Genomic DNA, 16,100 nt, shown 5'->3' on the forward strand with positions numbered 1-16,100 from the left:
AAAGACAAATCACTAAACACTGCAGCAAAAACTCTGACCTTCTGCCCCCAAAAGCAACGACGTACATATAAGAACAGCAGCTCAGAAACAAAAGATACTCAGAGAATTCTCATGTACCAGCCTCTTGATGTCTCAATTTTTCAGTTAATTATGAGTTCAAAGGTTCTCCACAGTTTGGTGTTTACAATCAGGACTATTATTTCTAAAATTACAATGCTATAATAGTGCTCAAAAATTATAATTCAGATTAAAAAGGGGGTTCACCATGTCCCCGTGAGGAAATTAAAAATATTTTATTTACTTCAGTAGTACATGCCTACTACTTCCATTAGTGAGCCAAAAAAATATTATCATATTAGCTTAGTCTAAGGTACCCCCAAAATCCTGGTGGTGTCACAGGTTTAAAGCAATAATGAAACAAATGGACCTCTCAACCTACTTAATTAAAGCATTCCATTATTGAAATAGACATATTTTTTCTAAAACTTTACATTCTTTTCCACTTTTGTTGATGAATTGAACATGGCATCTATTACACTAAGACTGTTCTAAACTGAAAAAATTTCTTGGGACAGCAGTAAACATTTCTTGGAAGTATATCTGTGTGTCATGCACAGTGAAGGAAAAGGTGCACAGAGAATTTGACTGGGCCCAGCATATCATACAGGAAATGAGCAAAGATGGAGTGAAACACAATTATCAATAAACAGATCAGTGGTTTCTCCAGTACCTGGATTTGTATAATGACCCTTGAAGTGGATTGTGTCACATTGCTATCAGAAAAAACCCACTTGTTGCAGTTATGACATAAGTCCTTCTAAGTTCAAAGACCCAGTTATGTAACAGATGTAACACAGTGAGATCCTCTGGTATAGGGACTCAAGCCTCACTCAGCAATTACACCCCAAACAACTTACAAGTGCAGAATTATACCAATTGTGAATGTCACTGACAGACATTGCTGTATCCAATAAATCTGATATTTATAAAACAATGTGTGCCAAAACTTAAACTCACTGAAGTTATAAATGATCATGGAGAAACTGAAAATATAGTATGTTACTGCAATTTTGAGTCTCAAAAAATTTATTACTGAATGCCTGTTTCAGTACTTGCTGCCACAGTCTTACAAGTTAAGACTCAACAGCAGTGATTCAGACTCCTGGTATTAACTGCTTTAGATTTCTAAAGGCTGTGGAATAACTGATATTCAACTGTTTTTCTACAACCTTTGCCCCCTCTATGTCCCTCATATTTGCAAATATGAGATGAGACACACACACCCACACCTTCTTTTACTTTTTTTTTTGTTTTGTTTTAAAGCTTGGTAGTACATAAAATAGTATTTGCCCACAAATCACTCCCAAGAATAAGGCTCTATTATGAACACATTTCCTGACACTCTGTTAACCCCTTTCAAGATGTTGGTATTGATCAGGGTTGTAGCTAAGCAGTCTTTCCTGGGATCCTTCGGTCCCTACTGCTCAAACCAGTGAATGTAGCATGACTGCATTTCCCTTCTGCTGCTACTTGCTAGCTTATCTTCCTTTTGCATAATTAAAATTATTTTCTTTTGACCACATTTCTAAAATAAAGTCTGAGTATGCTATGAACACTACAAAGAACATTCTCATAGTCACTCTCTGCCAGATCAAACTTTTGAGGCTGACTTCAGAGCTCAAGAACATTTTGTTGCTCAGAATGTAAAGCCAAAATTTAGAGCTAATATAAAGCTAGGTTTCTTCTGAATTAGTGATAGAGAGGTAAGAATTGATGCACCAATGGACATTACTTCCAGTACTGTACTGAGTAGGAGAAGATTGCAACCATCAGAAGAATGCTGTGTGGGAGTTTGGAATATGTGAGTGAAAAACAAATTAATAATAAATAAAACACATAAAGACAAAGTAAAATAATAAAAACAATAAAAGATAATAAAAACAGCATTAAACATAATGGAACGAATATGATAACAACAATAAGAACAAAACAAATGAATAATACATAACAAAATGCAGGCAGTGTACCATTTGGGGTGTCAGTGGGGACAGGACAGGGGGTGGGGATGGTACAGGACACAAAATGGAGGGTCTGGAGGTGTGAGGTATGAGGTGTGTGCATATCTGTGGCTCTCTTGAAATTAAACTAACTTCCAGTTTTCCTTTCCACAGAAACTGCTGAAAAACAGTGAATTTCCAAATAAATGTAGAACATTTTCCTGTTAAATAATAACTAGGCTCAAAACTAAATAGTGATATATAGTGTTTTGTATAACGTGGCTATGCAATTCAGATCCAAATTCAATATTAATTATAGAAATCACTAAACTAACCTTAATTATGTTTTTCAGTTAAAAAATACAGATATGATCTCAGTGGAAAGGTCAAAAACTACCTTTGTCATTCTTCCTTGCATGACTTTTTTCTAATTCTACCATTAAAGAATTGTTTTAAAAAATGAACAAAATAAAAGACTAAAAATAAAAAAAAAATAAAAAAACTAACCAGTGTCATTTCCAGAAGACACAGTATTGTCTTCACCTACCTAAAATAAAACTCATTATTAAACAAACACAAGCTAAATGGTCACACCCTAACCACATATTTTTCTTAATAAATTTTCAATATTAATATTTCAATATTATTGTTAAGTTTCTAGAATTCTATTACTATTCTGTTACTCTAGAAGAGTAATTGTAAATAGTTAACTGAAATTATATTTAATTCAATAATAACAATAATAAACTGAAAAGCCAAAAAAATGTGCTCAGCAAGCTACTGTGTGTATTAATGTAAATTATTCAACATGTAATTAAAATACTTAGACTTCAAACAGAAACCAACACTCCCTACATTTTCCAAAATAAGCTAAAGTCAAAAGTCACACAGACAGTGAATTACACTGGTGGTAGAGAGATGGACAAGACAAACAATTGGTATTATCATACCAGAGGGCGATCGCTCTCTGCACAGCTTGCATCAGCAAGCAGCCATAAGAGCTTTAAGGGTTAGACCAAACGATCCAGTGTTACCTTAATTAGGTTTTCCTTGGTTTAATTATCTTAAAGAGCAGAACCGAGAAGGTTCTCTCAAGGCTTTATAACAGATTGCAGCTGACAACCATACAAACAAAACAAATGGATATAGTCCAGTGCCAGCATCTAGGAATCACGAAAAAATTCCACAAATTCAGCAAAACTCAACAAGGTCTATGTCCAAAAAACTTGAGAGATCACTGCAGTTGCTATGCCTGTGTACGCTACATTTAGGCAAAATTTCAGATTAGATTTTGAGCACAGAAAATACATTGATCCAAATTTCTTACAGCTCAAGTCATTAAAGGAAATTACAGCTCACACATTAAAGGAAATAATTGTTCAAATTGTTGCATAAGATTAATATCAGTGGTAGCCAAAGAAATTAAGAAGCAGCAAACACAAGAAACTGTCTTAACAAGCTTCCAAAGATTTGGTGGCTCATCAGTAACTAGTTCTGAAAAGGGCTATTATTTGCCAAAGAAAATCTGGAACCACTGCAATTATACATCAGGATGAAAATAGCCTCTGTTTCTCCCAGAAGCAACAGCGGTCCGGCATCAAATCATATCCAGAAAGTTCTGGATGTAGGCAAGTAACTCTCAATATTCTTCTACCTTGTATTCTTGAAAATCCAGCCAAAACATATATCCTTCTCACTCTGAGGATGTTTATTTCAAAACTGTTCACTTTTTGAAAAAACCGCTCATCTGTTTCAGTGATACCAGACAAGTAGTAGGTATACTCTGGACAAAGCTGTTGGAAGTGAACCACATCTGTGCATACATGAATCTGCAAATCCACAATTCTCTGCAAATACTTGCAAACTAATGAATGAGACCTATGCCTCACCTCTGAGCTAGTATTTTTGAGGAAGACAAAGTGATATTTGGTGGGATTCTACATATTAGGAAGGATTTTTGTTTTTCTTCTTTTTACTCTAGTGTTCTTCACTGTAAATTAGAAACAGTCCTCGTACACTGCTCTGAATTTTATAAACAGGAAATTAATATCTGATTGCTCTTTAAGAGAGTGTTGTGATACTTAAAATATTGGAAACAACAAAAATGTATCTTCAGTTAAGACATATGTGAGCACCCAGATATTAATTTAAAACTGAAAATACACCTGAGGTTTTTACTACTCAATTTTGCAAAATCTGAACTGCAGAACATATTTGAAATAAAATTATGCTGTTACAAGACTTTTTCTTTACATTTCTAAGCAACTGCCTGTACAGTGCCATGCTTCATTATTATCACTTCAAGTATTTACAGCACAAAGGGAGATGGCATGATAAACATGAAAAGTCACCTGTCACTATTCTTTTGCTGAAAGATTCTCAAAGTTAAAGTAAGTGTGGCATGATATATAAATGTATGATATCACCAACCTTTACTTTTATTGTTATATGAATAGAAATGAAGCATATGTGAAATTTTTCTTATTCAACAGATTCTGATAGGTAAAAGTAGTTTAATTCACCGGATGTTATTAAAGGCATCATCTGTATGCCATCCTGCAATTTCAGTCACAGAGGAGATGCACAGCCCTCTAAAAGCAGGTCCATGAAAACTCTGCTATGGAAATTTATTCTTTATACTGCAATAGATCAAAGCTCATTAAAAAAATAAAAAGTAAAATTCAGCTCCAAGTCTGAATTAGTTCTTTTCAAACTAATTTGGGTCAAGCAGTACAGTAATACAAAATGCATATAGGAATAAACATATATTAGCCAGGCATGACAGACAGGCAGAAACAGAATTTTTGATACACCCGGTAAACTTGATGTGAATGTATTTTTTCTTTTTACCAAACCATCTGCCTACAATTAGATGCTGTAATTCACCTTGCTAGCAAACATCCAGTTTTGCGAGCACAGCAACGGCATCAAGATTTTTCACCACTTTTGCTGCCTAATTTTATGTTGCAATTCTGCCATTAAATTTAATTACCTCTTTAATGAACTTCAATTCCTTTTACTTCTCAGCACCTCCAGAGAATCCAGAAGCATTGTAATACTGAAGACTGCAAACCGACGTCTTTTATGCATTTATTTTAATTTATGAGCTTTGGGACTCTGTTCTACTGCCACTGACTACAGTGAACTATTTCACAAGAACAGAGCACTACTTTTTGATCACACCTGTGTTTTTATTCATGGTTCTCAGTTAATGAGTGCATTCTTTTCCTCTGTATAATGAGAGACACCTTGCCAGTTGAAGCTGCATTGTGCTCCCTTCCCCGCTGTAAGATAAATCAATGTAACAATCATAGAACATCTCCAAATATACCAACATACTGTGAGCACTTTTAACATAGTAACCAACAGAAAATGAATATAATCACTGTCCTAGAGCAAACACAGGAAGAATCAAGCTCTAATTTAACACGACTAACAAGTATTTTCCATTCTTCTGTGATTTTACATCAAAAAATAAGCAGGCATTCAAATGAAGAGAAATATGTCAGATAGAGGTATGTAATGACATTTTAATGTCACAGAAATCAAAGTAAAAAAAATTAAGGTAGAGATGCAATGCTTCAAGGCTATTTTAATTAGACTTCAAAACTCTGGTTTAGTTGGAAATAAGCTGGGACCACAAATGTCTGTAAAATAGCGTCATTCATGCTGAAAAATAGCTCCATTTAGAAATATATTCCTTTCCAAAAACTACGCTGGTGATGTCATTAGATGAAGCAGCATGAAAGAACTACATTCTTAATGGTTTCACTGAATCATAAAGCACATAAATGGTACTAGAATTTACCAAAATGTGCCATGCAATGAACTGTAGACCAAATTAGCAGATAGAAAAATTAAAAAATAAAGAACAATTTAAAAAAAGAAAAAAAGGGTAATTTCTTCAGCTCTCAGTGTCTGTCCAGACCAGAGCCCACACCTCCTATTGCATTTGAGATTGGGCAGGATAATTTTTGACTCTGAAAAACCAAAATAAAACAGGACGATTACGTTATACATACAATAGGAATGCTTTTATTTCCTAACACTGTGCAACTTGGGACAGAATTAGAAAAAGAACATAAGATCTGGCAATTAAATTAAGTACTCCTTGTATATTAGAAATTATAGGAGACTGATGACTGGGGGAAACAGGGTATATTTAAATCAGTTCAAATTAGGAATGCTGTCCCCAGCATTTTTATCTACTGCATTTTAACCAACAACAGAAAGTATCACATAGCCTACCAACTGGGTTCCTGTTAGAACCCAGTCACACCCATAGATACTTAGTCCACAGGACCTGGTTAGAGTTATGACTAAAAATAAATCTGCCCAAATTGTGTGGACACAAGGCCTGTAGCACCAAGCTGAGTTTCAATTCTACAAATCCATTTCTGCTGTACTGAACTACTTGTTGATGTGGGCAGATCTAAATAGCTGTTGTAGCTTCTCAAACGCCTTTCCTTTGAAGCTGGTAGACACAGAAGAAACATGGCCAATGTATAGGACAGAAAGAAAACTGGTTGATGCAGTTGCATCTTATTTGAATGCCGTAGAAAATGCTGTTGGACTTTTCCCTGTCACAGAACAAACATTACTCAAAAGACAACTCAAACCCAGAATAAATTAGTCTGAGGCCTCAAGCACCTCCTAACACACGCTTTTGTTAGTTCATGCAAGAGTCCTTACCCAAATTATGCTTCAGTAGCAGCAATAAGGTACTTTCAAGATCTGTATGTCAAGTGAGACTGCTTGGGGAGGCCAAGCTTGTGGATCCTTCTGCTTTATTCCAAATCCCCACCATTTTTTTGGCACTGTTACCTCTCATTTCTGCACAGGATAGGCATATTCTTCTACCTTTCTACCCAGGAAAGTATTGAATAGTAGGACTTAGTAAGAGGCCCAGACTGACCAGGCAAACCTAGGAAAAAGGCCTCTCACTCCTGAGACAGTAAACAAACCTTGAGAGACTGGGAAAGCTACGTGTCCAAGGTAAAAATACAAATACACTTTTAAACAGGCAACACAAATAAAAAGAATAAACACCTTCTAAAACACAACAAAGCTGCCTGTGTGATTGAAAAAGCTAAAGTATTTAAGGACAAAAGCAACTCCTCTTTCAACTAGATCAGACTGAAAAAAAATGAGAATACTAAATTCCTTTGACACAGCATCTAAAAAGGATCACTTGAAAATGCTTTTAAAATGTCAAACACAATAGCATACACATACTTAACGAAAATCACACCTGGGAAAGTATTTATGAAAAATTTATTCTGGTCATATTTTCGAATTTGCAGAACTAAACATAACCAGAGAAAGATCACTCCAACTGAGCCGGCACAGCCAGTACCCAGTGAACCACAGTTAGGCTGCAGCAGAGCTGTCTGTAAGCACTGCTCACCACATCTTGATACCAGCTCTCCACTGTTACTCAAGCATCTTTTAATGGTCCTGTATAATAGCCCAGCATAAATCCTGTACCCACACAACACACTGAATTGAAAGCTGCCACCAAATCATTGCAGAACCATTTTTCCAGAAATAAAAATCTGTCTCAGAAGCCGCTTAGTGTGTCCTGTGAATACAAGTCTATAGGAGCTTGGAAACCATTCCTGTCAGCTAAAAAGCAGCTTCCAAAGATGAGTGGGGTTCTGTACAAGAACATCTACAAAGCTGCACCTGAGTAATACCTGATTACAGATGGCCATCCAAATACCACAAGACCTTGGACAGCTACAATTAATCAGCCACGATCCACCATAACAGAAACCATCTTTACAGAAATGTATAAGCTTTAAAAAAAAATACAGTCTTGGCCAGAGCACAGTATTGCAAAGGATGTCTTAAGTAACAGGAAGAGAGAAGCATATTCTTTACGTATTTAATTATTTTCTGTTACTTCCCAGCAGGCTGCTTACTGCTACACTCCTCTGGGAACATTTTTGGCTCCACAGAATACTACTTCAGCTCCCCAGAGTAGCTGAGAAACAGCGAGTAGAGGAATTTTAGAGAAATGAATTAACTCTTCCAAAATTCAGAGCCTTCATGCAGACATTTCTTTAGGGCACACTACAAAAATCTGGCCATACTTCTCCAGGTATTATATTGCTGGTGAAAAAGTAGTTCAGATTCCTGGTTTTTATGGAACATCTACCAGGCCCTGTGACTTTCTGAACACCTGTTAACACCTAAACCCCTCCATGTTGTTTGAAAATTTAACAAAGACGGGGCGGGGGGAAATTTAGTACTTTATAAAAGGGATGCAACATTCCCAGTGGGAGAATAAGGAAAAAAACAAGTGGATCAGCACCTGAACTGCAAATGAGTAAATCAGCATCCCATATCACCCTACACATAAGCTGGAAAATACAGAGAAATTTCTTATTTATTCCTCCTGAAATGTTTTTTTTTCAAAAGGGAGGAAAAAAAATCAAAAACTAGAAACCATGTAAAAGGATTATTTGCCTAAGAAGATTTGAGATTACACTCTGCAAGCAGGTTACAGAAAATACAGGAGATGGATTTATTCAGGATAAAATCCATATGTGAACTGTGTTCTCTGTTATCACTAGAACAGTACCTTCTTAAGTATGAATTAGAGAAAAGCAAAATCTGCTGTATCCTATGAATGTTGAATTGTTCTTCAGTAAGAAACCTACAAATATTTGAAGGGCTTTTTCTTTTTAAAGTAGAGAAATAATTTCTAAAGGTGTTTATCAATTCAAAGCACTTTGATCATGTCTTCATAAATCTACATAATTATGTTAATTTATAAAATTGAACTGACTTGGTTTTTTTTCCTAATGAAATACATGACTTCAAAACTTTATTTCAATATTCATCCAAAATAATTGCACTGTACATTACTCAGCTTACATGCATATGTGGCAAGTTCTGCATCCATCTAATATTTAGCATTTTCCTTATTTCTACTCTTAACTTCTATTTTAAGCCATGAAATTCCAAGTACTGTAAAACACAATTATTATTGTTATAAAACACTGAATTATTATTAGCACTGAAATTATTTACTCTGAGAGGAAAGCAAACTGACATCTACATTCAAAATATCAAATTCTACTATAACCTGAAATACAAGGAATGTAGCAATATTCCAAATATTCACTTTTTTTCCACTCTCCTGTATTGGTAGCTTCAATAAATATACAAAGGTTCATGGTCTGATTTTTTGTTTTAGCTAACTGTGGGAAAGAGAAGGGCTTACAAAATGGCAAACAGGATGAGTGACACGATACAGGGGGATAAACAGTCAGTAGAAAAAGGAAAAGGATTTTTTTTATGAGAGGATTTTAATCTTACCGTGCTACAACTAAAAACTGGTCAATCTGACGGTCAGTAAGGGGGCTATCTGGATCCCATACTTTTACTTCCAGCTTTGCCTGTTCTCTGTCATCTAATTCTCCTGTCAAAAGGTAGATGGGACAAAATACTTATTACTCACAATGTTTTCCTTTGTGTAGTTCTTGCACTATGTTTAAAAGAGACATTGTACATTTTTAAACATATACACATGCACACACATGGAGTGTTTAACAATCATCAGCAGTTATCCAGTTAAATTCCATAATGCAGCATCACCGAAATAAATACCTTTCTTTAACATCAGCATTTCAATTTGAGGAGACATTCTTAGAAGGTGTAATATCAATGAACCTTAATAAAATGTTACTACAAAGTTGAAACCATAACCAAAGTAGCCAGTGGCTTCTTTAAATTGCTTGTCTAGTATATCAAAGTTACTGTTTCATTTAAGCCATACTAAAATTAATTTTACACTTAACCAGCTTTAGAAATTAAATTCTACCCAATTTGTATTCTATGCCCCAAAAAAATAAATCATTATGCAAAAATGCTGTCTACTGTATTTAAGCATCTTTTACCTTTTCAGCCACTACATTATCTGTACTGTTAATATAAATCATACCATTAAAATTGCTGTATACATTGACTAGTTCTACCCTCTGACAAACTAATATATAAGGCTGCACCACAAGAAAGTTAGTATATACTACATCATCATTTCCCAGCTTCATTTATGTGAACAGAACAAATTGTGTACACGACACGGCTAAAACGATGGGGGTGGTTTCCAAAATTTATTTTGCCTTATATTCATTGTTACAAGAGTATGACACTTGTACTGCATGGAAGAACAGTAAAGCGTGAATTTGATACAGGATTCACATTCATAAGACTTGATCTTGTCTTGCCTACTACACCAATAACTTGTTCAGTAAAATAAGAAATATTTCAGAGGCTGGTGGAGGAAGCACCACGTATGCTACCAGTACAAGGAGATTTGCCTGTGGGACGCAGCAAATACATTTGTAGCCATGAGAGATGGCAATAGTAAAGTCAGAATCGTTGTCTTTCCCTGCTGTTTTAGAATAGGAGTGTGTTCTTCCCTCAGCGAACATGTGAAAACCACTAATGTTTAGCTGGTTGCCAGTACTTCTCTGTGACTTTTACAAGCTACTGCAAGAATGAAAACCTGTTGTCAGATACAGCCATTCCACTCCCTTTGAAAATCTAGGCTGTGTAGGTATCTCTCTGATCACACAGAAGATCATTTTAGTCTGTGCTATTTCTTATGACTTAATGAAAACAGCCAGTCTAAACACGCACAGTATCATCAAGACATGAATTAACCTGTACACTTAAGAGTCTGGAAGCAAACCAAGCACTGGCTCCTCTGAAATCACGTCATATATGGTGAGTTCTCTAGCACATTGATTCTGGAAAGAAATTAAAATGTGGTATATATTTATCCCTAGCAAACACACAAGTTAGAACTGCACCATGCTGTCTGGCTAATGTTTCAAGAACAAATTTCACAGTCATATTCTCAGAAAAACACAGTAAATTACTTTCTTCCACTGCACAGGCAATAAAGCATTGGCTGCCTAATGGGACTTCAGCTTCTGTTCAAGCTAATTCACATCCAGTACTGAAGACAAACTGCTAATTTCTGGCATCTTGGAAAGGATTTTAGGTCTATAAACTTATTCTATCGATTGCACACCTGTCAATACATTCATTTCTTCCATCTGTGACAGACACATTGTGGGTGATGTTCTACATTTTATAAATATTCTCTGAGCACTTCATTTCAATCTGTTAATATATAGTTTTTAAATACCTTTAATGTTAGTTAACCATTTGAGGACATCACAGTCTGGAGATCAAGCATTACTCAGGTAGATTATAGTTCTCACAAAAAGAAAACATCATATAAACACAGCGCCAATATTCAATCAAAACATGCCACTCTTTCCAATCAAGTTTGCAAAAAGAATAAAAAAATTGCAATGCTACAATTCTTACTTTTACTACAATTACTAGAGGTAATTAAACAATTGCTACTATAAATTGCTGCAACTCTTGACAAAGATGAATCTGAAATATTTCAAAGCAGTATTTTGTAATGACAGTGGACATAAATAGGATACAAGCAATGGAATATCTATGCCAAAATAATCTAAACACATATAAAAATTGCAATATTAAACATCACTGCAACAATGGTAGACAGGGGTTTCTAGAAAATAAATTGAGTCTGCCAAGCTGCACTTAAAAAAGCTACTTAATTCCCAATTTTCCGCTTCCATGGCAGGATATAATCACGTAAAGAGGGAAGTAACCTAAACAGACCAAGCCTTGGAGGCATCAAGTAGTGCTGTAGAAACCTTAGAAAAGTTCATTTCAGGAGTAAGTATTTTGTTAGCTTCCTTTGCCTGTGCTGAAAGTGTCAGTAAAGGAGGATCACATAAGACAAACAGGTCTTTCAAAGGAATAATCATCAACCCTCTGTTTTACTCGAGCTGCTGATCCTTAGCTGATCATGCCTGTACCACATCTTATAGGATTTTTAACATAGCAAACCACTTAAAGATGCAATTTCTCTGTTAGCATATCAACATTCATTTTCTACATTGTTCAATTTGACACCGTAGTATAAGACATTCAAACTGAACAGATGATAAAATTGCCATAATATTCATTCATTATATTGCAAAACCCAGCCCACAAAGGAATGGCGGAATCTTTTTACTTTCACCATTTTCAGTGTATCTGAGAAGTTCAGTTTCAGAAGTGTCACCTTCCCTTACCAGCAGCAGCATGCCAATTACAGCTTCTGAGAAGTGCTAGCCAATTTTTTGGAATAACAGATATAACATGCCAGTATATCCAATTTATTCTAATCACTGCTTATAATTTTATTATAGCCAGTCTAATCCTGGTGAATAATTTTATTGGAAAACATTATTAGATGGTCAGAAATACATCTGGTTTACTCTTCATCAATCATTCAATTCCTTATTTCTCAAGTAAAAAGTAGGATTTTTCTTTTAAAAAAAAGTTTAAAAGTTCTGTATTTCAGTTAGTTATTTTATATAAACAAAAGCATGATGTGCCCCTCTAAAAAAAAATAGAAGAAAAAATTTACAAAACTAAAGTAAAGCAAATGTATTTAAGATGAGGTACAAGAAATTAAAGATCCACATAATCTTTTAGATTTCACTTCCTGCAGATAAATACCCCAAAGATAACAAGTACATCAGATTCAGCATGATTCTATGTTCTTCTTGTATCCAACTAAAAGAAAATAACTTTGAATATAAACTATAAACAGTTTCTTAGAGTGAATTTCTTTGAATTTAATAAATATGTAACAGTATTGCAATATAATATACTATTAAGAAATATGAATCTATAAGTTAGGTTTTATTTTAAATATAGCTGTCGATGAAACAATATAAATTCAACTTTTAATGACAAAGAGTTGATGAAGTATCTGATTTTAAAGACACTTCTGATGTATAAAGCCTTATTTTTGTATTTTACAGGATTTGCACTTTCAAAAATCCTTTTTATTCTCCTTCTCAAAAAGTATTTCAGCTGTCAATTCAATCCAAACATACAAGCTAAACACCTGCAGTGCTCAGCTTTCTGAATGAATCCAGCTTTCAGGATATGCAGAAGAGAGGTGCCAGCTGCTGCATCCCTAATTCCATGGGACAGAAAATCTCTAGCTGTGGTTTCAGTCATAATAGGGCAGTAGATCTATCCGTGGACAGAACTAGACACCAGACCAAGAATTTCAACCACAGAGTTCCTCCTAGTAAGCAAATTCAACCTCCTGAAATCAGCCAGTTTTGACGTGTGTGTGTGTCAGTCCCTCAGACTCACCAGACACATAAGCAGATAAACATGAAGACATTTGTAAAGGCTCATATTCTTAATGCTTAGCACATAAATAAGAAGTCAATTCAGTGTCTTCATCTCTGTGTTTTAGTTTTATACTTGTGGAGCAGGAATATCTCTCAGCTAACATTGCAAGGGTGTGGAAGAGAGGTACTTCCTGGTTTTTATCCTCCCCTAGATGAGTTCAGCAAGCAACACAATGAGATTTCCTTCACTGAAATATGGATTTAGAAGATAAAGCATTTAGCAGGTTGTTGCCAGAATTCTTTGGGAGTATATTACCTGCAGGTAATCCTAAATGCTTTTTTGAACATAGTTTCATGTGCTGTTTGTGTGCCATCACTGCAAAAATAGGCAACTAATCAGTGAAAATTAAGTTTCAGTTCATGAACCACATTCTCATGCTACTGTTTAGACAACCTGCAAATATCTTCTCTAACTTGCAGAAGAGAAAATAGAATGACATTGAATTTTCTTGTACTGTATATGAACAAAGTTCCATACATTAAGCCTGTCTGTCTAATGTAAAATCTATGCTTTCTCCATGGCTGAAAAGTACATTAGCTCCTCACTAAAACAGTCAGCATATTCATCCTGCATAAAATTCTTATTACTCACTTTTATTTTTTTCTTTTTAATCATTTGCAATTCTCACCAGTAGAGATAATTTAAAAAAATATTAGAAGTTAAAAAATTTACACTTAACTCTTCAAAAAATATAATGGAGTTATGTGCAAATAACTTTTCTGATCAAAATAACACGAGAACACGTAGATGAAAAGTGTAGGCAAAAGAAAAATTATTTATTTACTTTTCAATTTCAAAACAATCTTCCCTCTGCCACAGCTTGCCTGACAGAGGTATATTTATATATCAATTATTCAGATAAGAATTTATATGTTTACACAAATCCGATGGTAAAAATTTAGAATGTTAAACATGCATAAGGACTACAAATGAAAACCAGGCTACATTAGAGACTATAAATGAAAGATATCAAGTGATAAAGGCCTACTGCTTGTCTACAAGCATTTAAACTGCTATTGGGCATTCTTAAAGCAAACAAAACATTCTTAGTCCAATCGCCACTTATCCTCTAAAGCTTGGGCTGAGAAAAAACATTTAATCATTCTGCACTTGAAAAATCCCTTTCAAAATAGAGCTGCCTTCTACGGCCTTAAAGTTCTCTCAGTGTTCAGGTTTACAGAACTTCTAATTTAATCACTGATGATCAAAAGACAAGTGCTCACAAAATGCTCAGAGCTTTAATTCTTCATGTTCTAAATTCCTAGAAATTAACAGAACAAATTACACTTGAGCACAGAATAAACTGAGCTACACCCACACATCAGTGACCAACTTCTATATAACGCTGTGTCGGGAAGGGGAGGGGCAGGGAGGCAGGGAGGCAGGAAGGAAGGAAGGCAGGAAGGCAGGAAGGAAGGCAGGCAGGAAGGCAGGCAGGAAGGCAGGAAGGAAGGAAGGAAGGCAGGAAGGAAGGAAGGCAGGAAGGAAGGAAGGCAGGAAGGCAGGAAGGCAGGAAGGCAGGAAGGCAGGAAGGCAGGAAGGAAGGAAGGAAGGAAGGAAGGAAGGAAGGAAGGAAGGAAGGAAGGAAGGAAGGAAGGAAGGAAGGAAGGAAGGAAGGAAGGAAGGAAGGAAGGAAGGAAGGAAGGAAGGAAGGAAGGAAGGAAGTGGCGGAAGGAAGTGGCGGAAGGAAGTGGCGGAAGGAAGTGGCGGAAGGAAGTGGCGGAAGGAAGTGGCGGAAGTGGAGGAAGTGGCGGAAGGAAGTGGCGGAAGGAAGTGGCGGAAGGAAGTGGCGGAAGGAAGTGGCGGAAGGAAGTGGCGGAAGGAAGTGGCGGAAGGAAGGAAGGAAGTGGCGGAAGGAAGGAAGGAAGGAAGGAAGGAAGGAAGGAAGGAAGTGGCGGAAGGAAGGAAGGAAGGAAGGAAGGAAGGAAGTGGCGGAAGGAAGGAAGTGGCGGAAGGAAGGAAGTGGCGGAAGGAAGTGGCGGAAGGAAGTGGCGGAAGGAAGTGGCGGAAGGAAGTGGCGGAAGGAAGTGGCGGAAGGAAGTGGCGGAAGGAAGGAAGGAAGTGGCGGAAGGAAGGAAGGAAGGAAGGAAGGAAGGAAGGAAGGAAGGAAGGAAGGAAGGAAGGAAGGAAGGAAGGAAGGAAGGAAGGAAGGAAGGAAGGAAGGAAGGAAGGAAGGAAGGAAGGAAGGAAGGAAGGAAGGAAGGAAGGAAGGAAGGAAGGAAGGAAGGAAGGAAGGAAGGAAGGAAGGAAGGAAGGAAGGAAGGAAGGAAGGAAGGAAGGAAGGAAGGAAGGAAGGAAGGAAGGAAGGAAGGAAGGAAGGAAGGAAGGAAGGAAGGAAGGAAGGAAGGAAGGAAGGAAGGAAGGAAGGAAGGAAGGAAGGAAGGAAGGAAGGAAGGAGCCTCTTTCTCAAAACCCTGCAGAACTGTTTTCAGTTTTTCTGAAATTCCTGAAATAAAAACACATGAGGTAATAGAGTTTTCAGGAAAGTATGGTGAAAATGATTCTGAGTGAAAATAGAACAACAGTACAGTACTTCATATGAATATTAAGGGTACTTAAAATACTTGCTTTTGAAAAAGGGATATTACAATGCAGAGACATTTGTATTCTCAAAAGAACACAAAAAAACAAACAACCCACCATATAAAAACAAAACAAAAAACCCCAAAAACAAACAAACAAAAACACCTCCAAACAAAAAAAACCCCACACCAAAACCAAACACTGACCAAATTAAAGTGAAATCTGTGGTCCTGCAGTTTTGGGTTGTATTGGTTTTTTAAAAAAGCCATAATGTTAAAAATTTGCAAATTCCCTGTTACTTAAGCATTCTAAAGAGAAATA

The 16,100-nt window shown here is 36.1% G+C and overlaps 1 protein-coding gene across 1 annotated transcript in view; it reads right to left on the reverse strand.

Moving 5' to 3' along the window:
• MTA3 (metastasis associated 1 family member 3) overlaps window positions 1-16,100 on the reverse strand; it is a 133,322-nt gene that overhangs the window by 70,649 nt on the left and 46,573 nt on the right. The window contains exon 7 of the mRNA XM_058834568.1: window positions 9,324-9,426. Within this exon, the coding sequence (XP_058690551.1) occupies window positions 9,324-9,426 (103 nt within the window). The remainder of the gene's footprint in view (window positions 1-9,323; window positions 9,427-16,100) is intronic.

This window comes from Poecile atricapillus, chromosome 3 (assembly GCF_030490865.1).
Source record: "Poecile atricapillus isolate bPoeAtr1 chromosome 3, bPoeAtr1.hap1, whole genome shotgun sequence".
In the NCBI taxonomy this organism is placed as follows: Eukaryota; Metazoa; Chordata; class Aves; order Passeriformes; family Paridae; genus Poecile; species Poecile atricapillus.